The sequence below is a fragment of the Castanea sativa genome, chromosome 8 (genome assembly GCF_040712315.1).
Source record: "Castanea sativa cultivar Marrone di Chiusa Pesio chromosome 8, ASM4071231v1".
NCBI lineage: Eukaryota > Viridiplantae > Streptophyta > Magnoliopsida > Fagales > Fagaceae > Castanea > Castanea sativa.
Genome location: NC_134020.1, coordinates 53699696 through 53720183, shown reverse-complemented (window position 1 = coordinate 53720183; position 20488 = coordinate 53699696). Strand labels below are relative to the sequence as shown.

At 35.0% G+C, this 20488-nt stretch overlaps 1 protein-coding gene and 1 pseudogene across 1 annotated transcript; one reads left to right on the top strand and one right to left on the bottom strand.

Annotated features, from left to right (window-relative positions):
* Positions 1-3665: 3665 nt before the first annotated feature.
* Positions 3666-7846, bottom strand: LOC142606552 (putative LRR receptor-like serine/threonine-protein kinase At1g63430; annotated as a pseudogene).
* Positions 7847-10879: 3033 nt separating this feature from the next.
* Positions 10880-20163, top strand: LOC142606551 (protein PHYTOCHROME-DEPENDENT LATE-FLOWERING-like). The gene is made up of 12 exons (XM_075777874.1): positions 10880-11063; positions 12225-12312; positions 12390-12454; positions 12567-12629; positions 14021-14101; positions 14925-15086; positions 15184-15282; positions 16012-17195; positions 17688-17908; positions 18002-18150; positions 19268-19306; positions 19393-20163. Exons 1-12 carry the CDS (start codon positions 10929-10931, stop codon positions 20050-20052), a joined length of 2946 nt encoding a protein of 981 aa, XP_075633989.1. The 5' UTR covers positions 10880-10928; the 3' UTR covers positions 20053-20163.
* Positions 20164-20488: the final 325 nt, after the last annotated feature.

The window sequence follows — 20488 nt, the reverse complement described above, 5'->3', positions numbered from 1 at the left end:
CCCTTGATCAGTTTCCTATTGAGGATGGGACTTGCACTGAGGACTTTGAGGTTATTGAGAATACTTTGGTTAGTCATTTTCAGAATCAATCTACAGAATTAGAATCTAGATCCCTGCAATCTATTTTGGATACTTCAAACCCTTCCCATTCCTCAAATTGATCAACGCCAGCGACATATCCTAGACCTGCCTGTAACAGAAGATGAAATTGAAAGAGCTGTTTTTCAATTGGGATCCCATAAAGCCCCTGGACCTAATGGAATTCCTGCTTTTTTCTTCCAGGAATTCTAGGACATTGTCAAGCTGGATATTCTTCTCTCTGTCAAGGCTTTTTTTCACTCTGGCTCCCTTCTTAAATCACTAAACCAAACTTTCCTCACCCTTATTCCCAAAGTGAGCAATCCTGAGGAGGTGTCACATTTCAGGCCTATTAGTCTTTACAATGTCTCTTATAAGATCATATCCAAAATCCTAGTGAATAGGCTTAAACCTCTCAGGGATAAACTGATATCTCCTTTCCAGAATGCTTTTATTCAAGGTAGGAGTATCACTAATAACATCCTCCTTGCTCATGAAATATTTGATACCTTAAAAAAGAAAAAAGGAAGGAAAAAAGGTTTTGGAGCCTTGAAAATTGACATGCGTAAAGCTTATGATAGAGTCAATTGGACTTTCCTTCAAGCAGTTATGCTAGCTATGAACTTCAGTCCCACTTGGGTCAACTGGATCATGGAGTGTGTCACTACAGTTAAATATACCTTACTTGTTAATGGCAGCCCAACTAAATCCTTCCAACCAACTAGGGGCATTAGACAAGGTGATCCCATTTCCCCTATCTCTTTCTCCTTTGTGCCAACATTCTCTCCATTGCTCTTATACAAGCTGAAAATAGGAAACTGATCAAGGGTATTGCCATTGGAAGGCAGGGGGTCTCTTTCACTCATCTCCTTTTTGCTGATGACTCCCTCTTTTTCTTCCAAAATGATGTTTCATCCCTTTCTAATCTAAAACAGATTATCCTGTGGTATTGTTCTCTCTCTGGTCAGTGCATCAATTTTGCCAAGTCTAACCTCTATTGTTCTCCTAATACTCCACAAAATGAACAAGTCAGCATTGCCAACTCTCTACAGGTCAACCTTGTTCAACATCCTAGTAGGTATATAGGTATTAATTTTAAACTTAGAGGTAGGAGAGTTTGTGATTTTCAGGATTTAGTGGACAAAGTCCAGAATAAGCTTCAAGGGTGGAAGGCTAGACTCTTATGCCAAGCTGGGAGGGCAACCTTAATTTCTTCTGTCTTACAGTCCTTACCTCTCTATACCTTCTCATGCTTCAGGGTCCCTGATTCTGTATGCAAGAAATTGGACACCATTGTAAGGTCTTTTTGGTGGAGACATGAGATTGGAACTAAAAAACTGCATTTGGTCAATTGGAATAAGCTATGCAAACCAAAAAGGTTTGGTGGTTAAGGGTTCAAAAGCTTTAGCCTTTTCAACAAAGCAATGATAGCAAAACAGTTTTGGAAAATTCAAGAAAACCCCAATTCCCTTCTGACTAGGACTTTCAAGAAAAAATATTTCCCTACTTGTTCTTTAAGAGAATACCAACCTAAGTCACACCATTCTTGGATACGGAGGAATATCACTGATTGTCAACACACTTCCCTTCATCAAGGCCGTTGGCTGATTGGGAATGGGAATCAGATTCCACTCTCCCATCCAGATTGGTTTCAATGCCCAAATCAAGTCCTTAGGGATCATGGTCTTCATAATGGCATAGTGGCAGACTTGGTGGATAATCAATCCAGGACATGGAATTGTGATCTAATTAGAAAAGTTTATCAACCTTCAGAGGCTAAAGAGATTCTGCAGATCCCTCTACCTAAAACCCAGGGCAATAATGATAAGTTGATTTGGAAGCATTCTGCCTCAGGAACATACAAAGTCAGTCAAGCATATACTCTGATCCACCAATAACAGAACCCTTCTCCCCAAAATGCTTCTATCCTATGTCCATCAGTTTGGAGTTTTTTCTGGAAAGTAAAATTACCTATGAGGATTCTTATGTTTATTTGGAAACTGTTGCATAATTGTTTGCCTACTTTTGATAATTTGAGAAAAAGAGATAGCCGAGTAGCAGGTACATGTTTAATGTGTAATGATTTGGAAGAGACTGCAGTTCACCTCTTTTTAAGTTGTAACTGTGCTAGAGACATTTGGCATGGAACAAATCTTGGTTTGAGAACCTCTGCTTTGGATTTTACCTCTATTGATCAGTGGCTTAGTCATTGTATTCTGTCAAGTAAAGATTTGGAGCAGAAAAGAATGGGTTTCCTGCAAGCTATCTTTACCACTCTTTGGTAAATTTGGAACCATAGAAATATGATTCTACATCAGGGCCTAACTCCTAACCCTATTGAAGAATTCTAATCTCTCAATCTCTCATGTGCATGTATCAAGATGCCTTCAGCCATATGCAGAAAATCAGACCAAGTGTTCAACAAACTAGGCAAAGACTTCCTCACCAGGACTGGCAGATTCTCATCAAAGTGGCAGCTAGCAGAAATAGGACTAAGAGATATGGCTTTGCTTTTGAAGCAACTACTATGGATGGAGCCACTATTTTCAGAGGTGCAGCCAACAGTGGTAGGAAATCAATCTATATGGTGACTCAGGAGGCTATAGTGGAAGCAGTTTTCAAAGCCAAAGATCAAGATTTTAGTAGAATCCTCATTCTGTACAACCACAAGAAATTAGTGCAGATCTGCAACTTTTCCAGCACACCCTCATGGCATGATCAAGCTCTCCTTTCAGACCTTAGGCAGCTTAAGCAGCAAAATCTGTGTATATTTGTCTATTTTGTTCCTAGACTAGTTATGACAAATGTGTTTAGCACAGCCTATGTAGCTGCTAAATGTCCTGGTCGTTTTTGTGTACCTTGAACCTGCCTAGTAAGGCTTAACTTTGTATTCTCCCTTAGTTCTTTAATGTTAATGCTGGTATAAAAAAAAAAAAGTTTTCGTTCCAAGCTCATAAGAATAGGAGATGAGGCCAGCCAAGAATCATGTGCTTATAAAAAAAAGATGCAAGTAAATCCTTGCTTGCCTTTTCCCAAATCCAACTTGGATTGTCCCCTGTGAATTATTATTTGTAAAACCTATCCTTCGTTTTGAAATTATCTTTCAAGATGGTAGTATCCCTCTAAATTTAAGTAGTTAACAGTGCTGGATCTTTTGATTGTGTAAGAACTCTTCAAATTCAAAAATTCCTTTAACTACTTAGAGAACCCTAGAATTTGTTCTATAAGAGCCCTGAACTGAAGGCCACAATGTTATTGATAGATGATACAAGGAAGCCAATTGGCAAAGACAGAATTGATAAACATGAACCAGACACATCTTCAAAGCACTTTGATTGTGACTATATCTAATGCTTTGATGCTCAAGAAAGCAGGAGGGGCATGGTTTGTAGATTTTTTTTTTCTTCTATGAGGAAGTGGGGGAAGGGTGAATGCTGGTCAAATGGATAAGTACTTGCTGACTGCTTTCTTTATAAACAGCTCACCACAACTCAAAAAGTCAATGTTCCATCATGTAAAATAAATTCATTTCTGATTTGCACCCAAAGAACAATTTCTAAGAAGATTGTGATTCAATTAATCTCAGAACTTTACTAGTTAACCACTCGTATACAAAGAGACTTTGTCATGCCTGAAGCTTTACTTTTCCTCTCGCATGGAAGCATTTACAAGGAACTGATAAAATTGAGGTGGGAGAGAAAGAAAGAAAAATGTACTACTGTATACTCCCGCTTTACAGTGTGTTAGGCTTCAACTTATTTATGAAGAAAGAGCAAGTTCAGCCCATGCCAAAGAAGATGACTTAAAGTCGACCGATATTGATGTGTCAATTCCACTCTCTAACATGGTACACAGTTCCTTCATGGACAACTGCTTGCTGGAGTCAGGATTAATGCAAAGATTAACTACCTCACATACAACTTTGAGGTCTTCAAATCTGAAATGTTTCAACTCTGGGTCCACCGCATAAGACATAACTTCTGGCAGGTCAAGATATTCCTTAGCCTGCAGCAGAGAGAAGTTTTGGTGCATTAACTACCTTAAACTATTATATACTTTTTAACCATCCCTTTAAGATCACATTTTAATTTAAAAGGAAGCTTGTTATAGTCATACATATTCATAATTTAGAGAGTTTCTTACCCAATCTACCAAGCACCCTTTATCCCTACAATATGGAGGTCTTCCGCTGATTATTTCCAGCATAAGTACACCAAAAGCATACACATTGCCTTGGACATCCAGATGGCGTGCCTCCAGAGAATTTGGAAGAACACAGATAGCACCTTGATTGCCAATAGCACCTGAAATCTTTTCTGACCTTGCAAGAATTGTCTTCCAACCTTCAAAATCAACCAGCTGCAGTTGAAGCGAAGATGAATGTACTTCAGAATTTTATGAGGAAAAGCCAGTACAAAAGGACTTATGAAGAGGGATTTGGAGTTTTATCAAAACATTTTTACTAGTATTAAAAACCACACTATCTAAAAAATGGATAAACAGTGACAAGAATTATTATTCTGGCAAAAACAAAGATAGCTCACTGATTTACCATTGGATTAAGAAGAGGAAATAGATATTCATTATGTCACGATAAAAACAAATAAATTAAAAAAGAAGAGGCTTGGGACATGCCTTGGGGGAAAAATCTTCTGTAAGATAAATGGCACTAGAATTCAACTCTGATATGGTAAATGGTGGCTCAAGTTCTGTGTGAAGATACTTGAGTCCACGTGCAATGCCAATAATAATTTTCATACGCATAGTCCAAGAAAATTGGCATCCTTCTCCATCTGCAATAAAAGATAAATGCTCAGGGTTTGAGTCAGTGAAGCATGTAAAAGAATAAATTTCCAGTGAAGCAGGTGAAAGTAGACAAACATCGCAATTACGAAATTTGACTTACAATGTAGGTACTCATACAGTGTTCCATTTGATGCATATTCAAAAACAAGCATCCTTGTAAAGGGAGTGCTCTCTTTACAATATCCCAGTAATTTTCCTGTATTCTCGTGATTTAGTCTTGCCAAATCTGCCACCTGGATGGCATTTCAGGTCAAATGGTTGTTTTGAACATGGTTGAATTGCCAAATCTTAGGAGCCGTTTAGTAACGTTGTTCTAGTAACGGTGTTTGTATTTTTTGGAAATACGCGTGAGTGAAAAAGTACGTGAAAATACGTATAATGTTGTTTAAAAACTGAAAACATGTTGTTAAACTTCTTTACCAAACGGCCCCTTACATTCTGTGATTGTATTTTTCGTTGCATGCTTTAGGCTACAGTTTTTTGCAGTAATAATACTGGTTACCTCTCTCTGAAAATAAAGCTCAAGATAGCCTGTCCAATGCTCTTCTTTGATGCAGAGGGATATCACAGCTATATCAGGCCCACTTTTCATTGTACCTTTGTAGACCACACTGTCTGGTGAGGAGCCAATAATGTTGCTGAAGTCTTCACAGGCTACTTCTAGATCCTGTCTGCCGTATCTTACAACATCTTTCAATATTTCAGAATCTGAAAGAAAACCCACCAAATTAACCAATAGATTTTTTTTCAATACGCTTCTAGTCTTCTGAACTTCAAATGCATTTAGGCAGAGATAGCATGAGCTAAGGAACCCAACCTATGTATACAGTCATATGGTCCTTTCCACTTGCTGATTTCTTCCAGGGCATTATGATAGAAGATTTGCCATTGAGCTTCTGAAGAGCAGTGATAATACCAACCCGAAAGAGAGAACCGACCATGGTTCCTGTTGCTATTTCCAGAGCCAAAAGCCAGGTAGGTTTTGATGCCCCCTGATGCTTGGGTATATTATCAGTTGGCTGGTGGTTTGAGTTGGGTCCTGGATGGCTTTTGGAAGGTGGAGCACCACCTACAAAAGAAAAACTGTCACTACTAACTACAATAGTTAGAAATTAATTATTATAGGCCACAAGGCTTATAAAATTGTGAGAATGAGTTCAGTTCCAGTGCAGAAACTGGGATCAGCCAATTGCATCACCAGCTTGACATTGAATTGCAAATTAGGATGTTCTTGAAAAATTGATTAAGCTAGTTCGCTTAGAGCATATTATATTGTCATCAAGTTTAAATGTTCAAGGGTTTGTTCTTCATTTTGCATTTACTATTTACTGAAACTTATATGTATATGTGTCCCAATAAACAGCATTGCACGAGGGAAAACTTATATACTGCATTGCACGGTTAAACGTTGTTTGGGATCTTTGTTTTGGAGGCAGTTCCCTTGAAAGCTTGACCTGTATGGAAAATGTCAAGTAAAAGAAGACTTAAGCAAAAAGAAGCAAGCATGAGAAAAGCTCAGAAGAAGGAACCTTGGAAGATGCTCCAAGCACTTAGGTATGCTCCCAACCAAGAAGTTGTATGAGAAATCTGCAACTTGTAATTGAGAACTGCGACAGAAGCCAGTTATGTTTGCACTTGAGGTATACCTGAAGCAGAATTGGAGAGATACACTTTAATAAAATCAAAACCTTAAGCAGGTTTAAGTAACACAACATTTTCCATTTTAGTAAGCCACCCAATATCTTAAAATTAATATCACCATACACCAAATTTGAATGAAGCCCCAGAACATTACTCGCGATGACTTGTCTCAATACTAGACGCTAAAAGTTACATAAATTTCCATATTCACACAGGACATATGAGCAGTTTACCATATCCATTGCCAAAGCCAAGATGACTTGTCTCATCAATACTAGACGCTAAGAGTTAAATAAATTTCCATATTCACATTCATAGGACAGATGAGCAGTTTACCATATCCATTGCCAAAGCAAAGATGAAATTAATTATACAAAAATGATAAGAAGAGAGAATCTTTTTAAACTCCCCTCTAACAGGTGAAATTTGTCAAAAAAAAGAAGATGTAGATGTATTTGATGACACCACACTGCTTGTGTATGAGCTATCTATATTATATATGCATATACTGAAACTCAATAAATTTGCAAGGAAAGCAGATTATGCAATGCATACTTTTAGCATCAGTTGATCAATTCTTCTTATTGGGATATTAAGATTTATATTGTACCCATCTTCACACACACACATCCACAACCAGAATTGCACACTAAATGGAGCATCATCTTCAGAACTTAATCAAACATTTCCACTTGAAGTATCTTCCACTTACTTTCCACGTATATCAGATGAGAAATCTGGGAGATGATTCAAATTGCTAAGCTCAGGAAGGTATTAAACCAGTCAATCCATTTGACTGAAGATTTCTGCAACAACAAAAGTTAATTAATTCTGAGAACCCAACACAGCCTAACTTTAAACAACAGATCACTAACCCAATTCTTTTTACATTTTCACTAGACTTGTCATCCCCAAATCCAAAATCTTGAGGAATGTCAACATGCCATTTCTTTAGGTATTATCCCAATCAGATTGTTCCCATGCAATATCCTACAAACCATCAATCTATGAAATAAAGCTTTAACCATCATATTCTCAATATATTAAAAGAAAAAAAAAAAAAAACTTCAGGTGTAGGGGATAAATAAAAAAGAAAAACAAGAGCATACAATTCTTGCAAGTAGGCAAGTTGCCCCAATTCTAGTGCAAGATATCCCCTTAAGAATGACCCAGAAATGTTTCTGCAGAACAGAATTCCATCAAGTAAAGGAAGCATGTATTAGCCTAATCAGCTGCATTTAATTGCAAATAAGACCACTCTACAATTTACACTAAGATAGGAAGATATGAAATCTTACAGCTTTATAACATGGTATAGCATTGTTGTTGTAATTAAATTTAGGGAAAAGTTAATGGATGCCCTAATGTAGTGTTTGATATGGGAGAATTTGCATTACTCCTGGCATCCAGATTCCTAGGAATGTGATTCCTTGCAATCTGAATGTCTAAGAATGTGAGATGATAATGTTTGGTTTATTCCTAGGAATCTTAAATGAATTATTTATTTTTCCTATTCAATCCTTATATTTGAATGTGAACTACCAAATCCTTTAAAAAAAATCTTCCTCTAAATAAATAATGAAAAAAAAAATATAAACTATTAATAATTTGTTGAGCTACACACACACCAGCAAAAGTAAATACCTGATAATAATGGAGGGTCCCCTTCAAACATTTTTTCCCCCAAGTGAAACCTGAATAGAACTTTGTCTATCCTGTTTATGCTATTTTGGCAGGAAAAGATAAAGACAAGAAAAAAGATATTGATGATTTGTTTTACATTTTATCTTAATTGCTTAAATGATAAAGAAAAAAGGTTAAAATTGTCAATTTATAAAAAAATACAATTTTCTTTAAACTTGAGAATCTGGATACTCACCTGTTTTAAAGAGAATCCACATTACTACTGAGAGAAGTTTAAAGGGGAATCCAAATTCCCCTGACATTTGATTCTCTAGCATGATTTGCAACCAAACATGGGAATCTTTAAACATTCTTGAAAATTCTAAAATATTATCCCGTACCAAATACCACATAAGAGAATTGGCTTAGGAAGTATTTTTAGAAACTTTTTATAGGAAAAGAAAAAAATAATTGATTTTTTAATATATTTTTATATTTGCCATATTACTGATATTAAAACTCTCCTAAAATAACCCATTAACAAATGCCCTAAAGGCTTGTATTAACCGGACCATTAAAATTATAGAAATCTAAATTGGTTTTACCATCTTTTTATGACTTATCTATACTACTTACTATTTAAGGGGCTTCCAAGTCGTTTAAGGCATTGACAGTTAGATATCTCAAAATATCCCCTCCATGTTTACTTAACACATTTTCAATTAAGTGGACAAATTCATAAAATAATAGCTCATAATTTAAAACTTTCCACTAAATCCACGTTCTCAACTGTTTATAATCTCTTATCTTTATTAATTTTTTGAAATTTAAATAAACGCACCCTATTTAGCTCCCCATCTCTTATCTTTTTTTAAAATTTACACAGACGCACTCTATATTTTTTTTCTTTGTTTTTTTACATTCTCTTTTATTTTGAACATAAAAATTTCTATGCATTTAACAAACTCAAATTCACCACAGGTTTTTAGTTCACGAAAAGAGATGAATGAATAGAAAACTATCATACTAAACCAAAAAAGAAAAAGAAAAGAAAAAGACACATTACACTTACCAAACGAGTATAATGAGGCTATTTTTTTTTTAAGAATTTTTTTTTATAAAGGCCATGCGCATTACTCAATCCACAACAATTTCAAATCAACGGTTGATAGTAGTAGTGTCCATACAAAAACCATGGACCACAGTAACACAGTGGCTTGGTCAACTTATTAATTAATAAGCAATAAATAGTCAGATAAGATAAGAGAAAAGCAAATCTCACCAAACCCTCAACACACATTTATGCCATGCAACATAGGTGCCAAATGGCCATGGCCTTTGGCTTTTACTTCACATTTTTTTTAGTAACTCATTGAAGCTGTAACTGTAAATGGTGTGTAATCTCTTTCTCTATTATTATTTTTAGTTTTTAAATTCAATTGCAAGAAAATTTGTGCAGTTGATTTTGTAACTCATTGAGGTTGTAACTGTAAATGGAGTGTAATCTCTTTCTCCATTATTATTTTTATTTTTTAATTTCATTGGTACAAGTTGCACAACTTCATTAGCACAACTAGTAAAGTCAACAATTTATGAAAAAGTTTTGGAAAAATGATTAATATATTACCAATTACTCTACAAAATATTTGTTTAATATGACAATGCATGAGATTAACACCACAATCCAACTTCAACAACAAAATAATTTTTTAAAAAAAAATTTTCTTAATTTTTTATTAAAAAATAATTAAATTTCCTAATTTTTAATTTTATTATCTTTTTGATATGAGTAAAATTTACTAGCCTCATCACAAGCGCTTTGCATGTGCGATGAGAGTTTTTTTTTTTAGTGGTAGTAGCAAAAAAAAAAACTATGTTTTTTATTATATATATAATTTTATTTTGAGAATTTAATTTATAAGTGGATAAATAAATTTGAAAATCAATAAAAGACTGACCCTATTTTTTAGGCAATGTTTTAGTAGAAGTTAGGATTGTATTTTTTTCGGATTGTCCTTTAGTTTTGTCTCTACTTAAACATAAGGATGTAGGGGTATTTTAGAACAAAAAAAATCCGGTCCAAACAGGAGAAGCTCCTTAAATAGTAGTATAGATAATACTTATAACATTAGTGAAAAAAAAAAATGTAATAACAAGTTATGTTCTTTAGTCAAAAGTTTTGTAACTCAGTATCATCATTACTCTTTTTTTTATGCGAATCATAATTTAAATCCATATTTCCCGATTGCTATTATTAACCAAAAAAAAAAAAATTATTCTTTAACTTTTTAATATAAAATACTAAGAATCATGTAATTTTTTTTAAAAAAAACTAAAAAACTTGTAACTTAATCAATATTTCTAGTGCTTCAAACTAAAACATACTCACCCATAACTATCAAATTATTAATAATAAAAAATTCTAATATAAAACACGACCTATATATAATAATAATAAAATCAAAAGAAAAAAAAAAAGGAAACTAAAAAAAAAAAAAGGAATTAAAAGTAAATTAATCAACTAACAAGGGTCCACAAATAATATATATTTCTACGTGTAAAACCTTCATGGCTAAGTTGGCAACCTATAAAAGCAAGAACGTACTCCACTCGGTACTCGGCAGTTTTTCTTGCGCTGTGGGCACAGTGCCCGTAACGCTCTCTTCTACTTCCTCTTATATTCTCAAAGATTTCAACCCCCACAGCGCACGCACACACACACACAAAGTGTTTGCTCAAATTTCTCAGTGAAACACAAAACACACAAAAGTGAGCCAAAAATGGGTGTGTCTTTCAAGGTTTCAAAGACAGGTAGGAGATACCGGCCGAAGCAGATTCAGACTGAGAACAACGACAACGACAACGACAACGACAGCGCCTCTGACACTGAGTCTCATAAGCATAGTGTTAAAGAGGTCTATAACTATATATACTAATGTATACGCACAGTTATACTCTTTTTTAAATTTAAAAAAAAAAAAAAAAACTTTTTTCTTCTGTTACATGGGTTATTTTTTCAGGTTGTTTTGCGGGATTTTATGGGAGAGATTTTAGTTTTGTATTTGGTTTAATGGGGGGTATCAGTTTTTTTTTTTTTTTTTTTGAATTGGGCTAATACTAGTGATGCTGTCAACTATGGATGTTTCAATGTTTGCATAGTGTAAGTTAAAAATGGTTTATTGGGTTTGTTTTTCTTTTCATGTTGATATGGTGCAAATTACATTTGCATGCTATCCTTTTGGGGGGCAATAGGTGATTAATTCTTACCTAAGATGCACGGACAAGAGTACAGGTACAATAGGCGACATGAGTAATTTTTGAAAAATTATAATATTTTTTTGAAAAATTATAACATGATACAATAAGACACCACTACAACACGGGTCCGACACCCAAATGAAGTGTTCATGAATCTTCGATGGCTGTTGGGACATAGAGTGGGAGATTAGATAATAATAAATTATGCATTTCTTTTGTAGTGCTTTTGTTCTAATTGATTGTGTTGGGGATTAGTTTAAAAGAGTTATTTATTAGCTAGTTTACTCATCCTTATCAATTATGTTCCCGTGTATAGGATGGGAAATGCTCGTTGTTTGCTTTACTATTATCTATGTTTGGCTTGCTTTGTAGAGTGGTTCATCATGTGTTAATTATTAAGATTTAAGTGGTCTTCCTCAAATATACAACTTCTTGTATTTGCTCCTAAGATTTCGAGAACTCAAAATTTTGGGACTAAGACTTTGTTGTTGTAAGAAGTGTTTCAACTATGAATGGTTGATTATTTATTTTGCTTTTGAAAAGGGGAAAGGTTCTTTTTTTTTGGGCAGGGGGGGTGTGGTTCAGTGGGCTTATTATTATCTGTGTTGTTTTATTAGATTAAGAGATATGCCAGATTTCTGTTCAACTTGTAACTATATCTGTTCTGAATTGCTCCTTGCACAACATTATTTATTGTTAATTAATTATTTCAACATCTTGTACTGGAATACATTGGACAAAGTTTGTGACATGGTGATATATTTGTACACGATTTATTTACTTGAAATGAACGCATAGCTTAGCTGTTTTGGGTGTAGGGCATTAGCAATATTTCTGGAATAGGAGCCAAGGTTGTTGAGCATTCAAATGTGTTGAGCAACTCTGCACCAGACACAGTTTCAGATGGTAATGCAAACCACTTTTATTATGTATTAATGATGTGCTGCGAAGCCCTACATGTTTGAAAGTTTGCGTTTGTGTAGATCTTGAAGTGTCCTTTTCACTGAATTTATTTCCAAATGGATTTTCTATTGGAAAAGCTACTGAGGTCAGCAACCGTAACATTATAAAATTTCAGAAGTTATTTTATTTATCTATAGAACGATAAGGTCATATATTGCTTCCAATGACTATTAGCATGATCTCTAATTATGTTGCAGTTGTTCAATGATGAACCAAAGCAATGGCATCCCTATGATAGGACATCAGAGACACTTTTCTCTGTAAGTTTGTTCATTGTAATTTAAATGTGAGTTCTATTTGCTACTTGGGTCTCCCTACCTGTTACCTTACGCTTCTCGATTGGATGCTTTAACAAATAGTGATCATATTGCAACTAGTCATAGAGATCTTGCCTATATGCACATTAGTGTAATATAAATATAAGCATGTGCAAATTCTTGATAGTATATGCAGCATGAAGTGTTTGTGTCTAATGAATGTATCCAGTCAATTAGTTCTTTGATCAATGATGATCATTGGGAAATAATGAGCAAAATAATCTTTGGTTCAGTTGTTGTATCCCCCTGAAACTCTCTTCTTTACCTTATATGCCTTGTGTCTATTTATTTACTCATGGGGCCTATGCTGGCAACAAGATAAAGAGGCAACACAATTCTCTGCGGTTTGAAGTAAAATATTCGCACACAAGCATCGCCAATTGTTCAATTCTTTCAATAATTGTATAATTAAGTACCTTTCTCATACTTAATAGTTAATACATGCATACTCATACGTTCCTGGGTTTTTGTGCTTCCATTCCCGTCTCATATTTTCAACTACAAAATGTTCCGTTCTAACTTACAGGCTTGTTTTCTTTATGTCATTTTACTTTTGCCACTGGCTGTGCTGAAGTTTCTCCGAGCATGCCTCAATTTTTTTATAAGGAAATTTATTTTAAGGTCTAAACCTTTGGAATCTTATCCATCAGAGGACTTGAACTGGCACCATGGTTTTCTTAAATGCAAATACTTTTGAAGATTTTTAGGAGTGCATTACCATGAGAACAATGTTTTTCTAAAGCCTAACCTTTTGTTGCAGGAAGAGCAAGGAAAAATTTATTTTAATTTAGTCTTATTTGATACGGTTATTGACGGGTGGATTTACCTTTTCTAGCTGCTTCTTTTTCCATGCATAGAATTCATTGGAAATCTACTTCTTCAGCTAGTCAATCTTGCTTGTGAAGTCCGTCTAGTATTATTTTGTCTCTTGCTTTCTAAGAAGTGGAAAAATGATTGCCAAAGATAAATTGGAAAAGAACATTTGAAAGATAGGAAGGTCAATTGATGGTAAAGCTATTCATCTTTAAGAGAATTGTCCCATCTTCTCTTCTAGCATGTTTGCAAACATTCTCATCCCAAATTTTCATGTTAGGCCATAAATTAATTTATAAACATTTGGTATTCCAAAGATGTATTGAAATTGGAAATTTGATTACTAGAATGGAAGATACCAAGTGTTTGATATGCATTCAGCTAACATTTTCCTATGCATTTAATAGTTTTATTATTAGTTATCTTTACAACATTTTCCCAGTTTGAGAAGTGAGCTGCAGATTACTGATGGTCTGTTTTTCTAATCTGTTATCTTTCTCCATGCTTGTTTTTCATTTTAGGCAATTGAATATGGTCGACTACCTGGCGATCTTTTTGATGATATACCCTGCAAATATGTCAACGGGGCACTTCTATGTGAGGTGAGGCAAAACTATATAAAAGTTTGTATGTACATATTCCTCCTTAGAATAGAAGTTTTTTAGTGATTCACTTATTGATATTCTTGTATATATTGTTGATTGCGGTAGAAGAAGCATGGAAATGTACATGAACACGACACAATACGATAATGTCAGCGTACCAAGACAACATATTTCATTTTATATATTTTTAGCATTGGATCACTCTCTGTCTCACTTCCATGCTTCCACGTGTCTTAATTTTTTTTAAGAGTGAACAGTGAACACTATGCTTGATTTTAAGGGGAAGAGGAAGACGGTGAAGTTTACTTCAGCAGCTTTATCTGTTGGCTTGTGGGAGAAAGAAAGAGAATGATAGACAATACAATTGTCTCTTATTAACTGCATCAATGATTACTTCATGTATACTTGAATTCTTCTTTCTTAAATAAAATTCTTTATTACTTGTGAAAGAAATTAACTGCATGGATTTCTTAAGAAATGTATTCTCTAGTAATTAGTAGATGATTAGTCTCAAATGCTACTTCATTATCTGGCCTAAAAAAAGTGTCCACTTCATCATAACAATGAATATTGATTGGTACAACACTGAATGATTTTTTAAATTCTGTGCATGACCTATTACAGATTGAAAATTGATATGTTTTGTTTAATATATGATGTGAATCGGCTCATTTTGCATGGAATATTGATTGCACTGAAGCGATATCTATTCTTTTGAGATATGAAAAATCCTCAAATATTTTATGCCATAGTGGATGATTGTAGTTTATGATTTTAATCTAACAATCTATATCAACCACTAGACATGGTTCCTTTTCAGATTCGAGATTATCGTAATTTATTGACCCAGAAAGGAGGTACTGCTGCTTCAATGGAGAGCTCTCCAATTGTTCATAAAGTGCTACTACGTATGTGTATGGAACAGGTGGTCAAGGATATCTCCTTGATTTCGGAGGATTCTTGGACCTATGAAGATCTATTGGTGAATAAGCTTTTCTAATGAGCATTAGTTCACTTCTTGGTTTCCTCTCCAGCATATTACGCTGATCTTTTATACAGTCGGTCATTCTTTTTTTCAGAAAATCGAGTCCCGTATTCTTAAGTCTTTGCAACCTGATCTACACCTGAACCCAAAGCCATTGCAGGACAGATATTACGGTGAAGCCCTGACAAAGAAGGTAGTAGTTTTGGTAATATCTTGTATGTTTTGGAGGAGTTTAAAATTTATGAGTCTTATTACAAGTCTATAACCTAAAGTTATCACATACAGTTTTTTTTTTTGGTGATTATGACAAACAATTACAGAACTGTATGTTTAAACTTCTGAGTTATGTATTAGGGACTGATTTCAGATTGCCAACATCTATTTCTCCTTTTCTGCATTAAGAATAGATGACCTAGGAGTTGGCACCTAGGCTGCTTGGAGTTAGCATCAGCAGAGAAATTCCTAAGAGTCAACACCAAACATTGGAAAAATTACCAAAAAAATTTATTAACTAAACAAAACTGAAACTTGGGTTCTTTAAAAGGAGTTCCAAACTTATTTTCCAAGTAGGAATAGAAAATAACTTTACTTCTTTTGCAAGAAAATAAATTAAACTCCTAAAACAAATAGGAAAAGAAAATAACCAATCACATAAAATGAAATCCTTATTATTAGGAGATTGGGCTTAGGTCTTTAGGCCCAATTAATAATAGGCTCCATCCACTAGACCATAGGTTAGGCTGTTTTCCTTTTGCATAAAGGGAGGCTCATATCTTGTGTCTGCATCATACATGATTTTGGGTTATTGCCAACAGTGAGTAATTCTCAACTCAATTTGAAATTGAGATTCCAATGGAGATATTAATAAAATCCTTTTCAGCATGCATGATTAAATATCCATGAAAATGTTGGTTTCTGGCAGCTCAATTTGGGAATTGCTTGGAGCTGGAAAAGGAGAAAGGTGAGTGATACAATAGCGACTGATACAACATTCAGCAATCCATATCTTGCTGCCCAAATTTCAGGTAGTTCTGCTGTCCAGAATTCTAGTTCTCAATCTGGCATAGCAAATCAAGATCGAGAAGTTACATGTTTACAGCATAAGATTTTGAACTCTAATCTTAATCCACAAGAAAGAAATGTTGTGGTAGAGACTACATCACAATCCAATCCTTCGACAGCAAACAATCGATTAACAGATGGTTGTAACAAATCTGGTTTGACGGCTCTGACCACATTGAATATTGTCAGCATACCAAAACAACATTTTAGTAACCGTAGAAGTGATCTGACAAAATCCCTGTTAATGGCTCCTGGTGAGAATGCTAGATGTGAAACAAGAGCACTTCAAGAACACATCCTTAAGAAACCCAAGCAAGAGCCTGTAGAGTTTTGCCAAAAGCAGCTTCCTGGAAATCAACCTGAAAGCATTCTCACACCTGAACTACAGTGGATGAACAACCTGTTACATCAGAAAAATGTGGCTGAAAAACTTAGAGGTGAAAATTTTCAGGACGAATCAAATTCGCTGTTAACAAACAGTGGTATTCATAGGCTGCTTGCTGGAATGCCCACTTTTTCTGTGAAACAAGAGCCTGCAGAAACTAGTTTCTGTGGTTCAGATGTTAGAAAGATAACTGATAACTTTGTGATGGATAGAAGAATTAGTCAATATATTCTTCAGCAATCAGAACAACAACAACCATCACCACGTTTAAGAGCCAATGCCCAGGCCCTGCCTAACTACTCATTGTGTAATCAAGTTGCTCAAGTTAACAAAAGTCTGAGAAATGAAAGTGCCACTCACAAGAGAAAAGCTTTGCAGAATCCACAGGCTACAACTGTTTTGAGAAGTGCAAATATAAGTTCTCAACACAATGATTATCTGGCAAAAAAAGCATCAGATCCTGCAAAGCAGAAAACAAAAATTTTTCAGTCTACAGGCTTGAATATAAAAGTAGTTGATTCTTCTGCTAGCATGAGAAACTCGAATGCAGCCAATGGAAGCAACCTTCCAGTTGGAAATGTTCCTTTACTTAAGCCTTCACAAACTGAAGTCAACCCTGTTCTTGAGAGATTCTTAAAGATTGAAGGGGTGACTCGACGGTATGGTCATAATTCTTGTTGGATCAAGATTTTATCCATTTGCTCTGAAATGAAGAGGGTTCATGTCTTGGTAAAAATCTTGATGCAGGATTTTAATGCATAATATGGATGAAGATGGTGTGGCATGGTAATGTGGCATGAGGGGTGACATGCCACAAGGGCAGCTAAGCCCAAGAGCTGAATTTCACATGTGCTACTAACTGATTTTCACTCCAATTTTCAAATAGTACAACAAACTTGGCACATGTAAAATAATCTACAAAAGCTATATGGCACATGTGAAATTCAGCCTTTAGACTCAGCTGGCCTTTACCACATTACCATGTGCCATATCATCATTATCCATGTATGTATTAGACTCCTGCATCACCTCTCCACTTCAAAATCAAATGGAGAGGATCCTTTTTCATTATTCTTACATTTGATGTACTGCATATTCTTATCATTTGTGATCTTACTGGGTTATGATGCATGACATTGCACTTTGTTTAGGTATGAACTGAACAACATGAAGCGCAAATTAAACCAGTTTCTGCAAAGAAACTCGGTTTTATGTACAACTTCTCCAATTGCTTTGCAGTTCTTATGTTCTGAGGGGAACAGAAAGTCAAAGGATGCTGCTATAGATGAAGTTCCTATGTCTATGGACAGGAGACCTAATGTCTGTAAGACTAGAACCATGAAATTTGTACGTCAATGTCATGTTTATCAAGGTAAGAAAGTGCTTCTGTTTTCATTTCATTTCTTTTCTTTTACCTTTTCTCATATCGGGTCTTATGATCTTTCTCTTGCTGAGTAATTTGTAGGAAATGAGATCCATATGGTTGAAAGCAAGGATCAGATCACACTGGTCATATCAGAAAAACTTAGAGAGGGAATATTGGAAGCAAGTCTTCGTTATGGAAATGAAGAAGAGATTAATTCTTTTGTTATCCCTCTCGCTTTTTCTAGCACTGTGAGTTCACCATTTACCATAACTGAAAAAATTTCTTTTTCTGATAAATGTTTGTTTGATAATTCTTTGGATTTGATAACAACTCTAAACCTTTTCCATCAAGTACATGGAATCTATATGATTTTCTAATATCAATAATTTTACTGATGTTTAACAGGTATTGTGAATATAGCTAATGTGCTGTTTTCTATTTTCTCTATTTAGATGAATATGCCGAATTGTGCTGACTTCAGTTGTTTATATATTCTCAAATCAGAAATTATATCAAATCATTTCAATTATTTTTTTGTCAATTCGGAATCAATCATTTTAACATAATTTTCTCTCACATCTGTCTTCCATGCTACAATATAACGTTTAAATATTTGTTTGTTACGATGTTCAATGATGCTTGAATAACAACTTTTTGTACAATTTACTGATGTTTCCCCCCTCTTCTGAGTGTGGTTGAACTCACAGCCACATCGTCCACCCCATAAAAGGTGCCATTTAAGTTAGAGCACATTAGCATATGAAGTTTGATGTTGGAATGTGATATTAATATAATTGAAGTTTATTGAATCTATCTACCTATGCTTGTGATGGATTTGATGTTAGGAAAATTGTAAATCTAGGGTTTAGAGTTGTGGAAAAAGGGTTTAGGGCTTAAAATTGACTAGAGCTCAATAAGATCACCTTTGACCCTAGAAAAGCAAAAAAGAAAAGAAAAGAAATGCTCTAATTAACAAACCTGGACACTTATTATTAGGCATTGCCTTAATCTCAGGCTTTCAAAGGGTTTTGTCTAATTACACAATGGTTGCACCATAATTTATTCATTGTATGAATAAATAATATATATCTAGTCAGCCTATGTTCTGTTATATAAATTGTTATCCTGCATCTGAGGAAAATGGAAGGGGGTGGGGGGAGGGGGTGCACGGTGAGTATTTTCATTTTAGAATCATACTGCTGTATGACTTGTTGCAGAAGGTCTCAACTATCTTTTAGTGCTGCATACACATTAGTATTGTAGGACTTTTTCTGGTAGTTAAATCTGTCACAAACTTAACACAGCTTACTATCTGAATTATTTGATTAAATTGATCATTCTGATATTTTGGTGTTTGCTTGGCAGCCTTCAGCGGACCTTTTTGCTTCTCAGTTCACCTCATTGGTAGGCTAATTGCACTTGTTATTTTATGTGAAAGATCTTTTTGATTCTTAATCAGAACTATTTATTACTCCTATTTTATTCTATAGATGGGGGATGAAGGATACCACATAGCTCTCAATCATGTAGAGCCTATTTCTTTTGACACTGATGTTGACTCTAGCAGTCCTCAGTCAATTGTCATAGCTAATGCTACTCCAGCAACTGGAACAGTTGGACTTCCTTCCCCAACTTTGATTTCTGGGATATCATCCTCCATGCTCAATCCAATGCCTTCCAGCTTCTCAGCCAGTAATGCCATGCCATTACTATCACCAGACATTTTCTCTAGATATCACTTGCTTTCCCCTGGAAACATATTTTCTAATCATCCAGCAGTAGATATGGCAATGCTGAGGACAGCAGAAGGACAAGGGAGAACCTTGTTCAGTGGAGTTCCAAGTCAGAGAATTACTAGTGGAATGACAATGGACACATTGAATCTTCCAGGCATGGCAAGTAACTTGAACAACCAGCGGCAGATGCATCTACAATTACCAGAACAACTACATATGCTGCAGCAGCTAGAGGAAATGAAATCACTTCTCCAACCTCCTGCAGTGGCTAGTCTAGCTGGGAATGCGGGTGTGCCTTTTACCATGCAAGAATATGATCTACAGCCTCAAATGAGCCCACAGCAACTAAGCCCCAGCTTGGAATTAATTTGGAAGTTTGTAACCGAGCTTGGACCATTGGACACATTGATCTGAAGGTAGTAGCAATAGATAGGCTCTTATTACAAGATGACATTCTGGGTTGATCAGGTGGTGTAATTAGCCAGGGGTGATATATATGGCAAATACCAAGCTTAGGGATATATATATATATATATATATATATATATATATATATATATATATATATATAGTCATTTTGAAAAAAAACAAAAAACAAAAAGTCTGCTTATCTTGCTAACTTTGTGTAAATTGGCAGGGGTTATCCATAGTTAAAAGCCTTTTCTTTTGTATGTGAAGCACTTGTGTTAATATCAGTTTAGCGCTTTTATATGGTTTGAGTTGGGAGCTGTGACTTAATCAAAGGAAAAAGGCCCCTGATTAATAGTGTCAGTGATCTACTTCCATCCCTTCTAAGTTTCAACTACAACTTGAGGCTGGTAAGATATTTGAATGTGTTTAGAAAATGTCT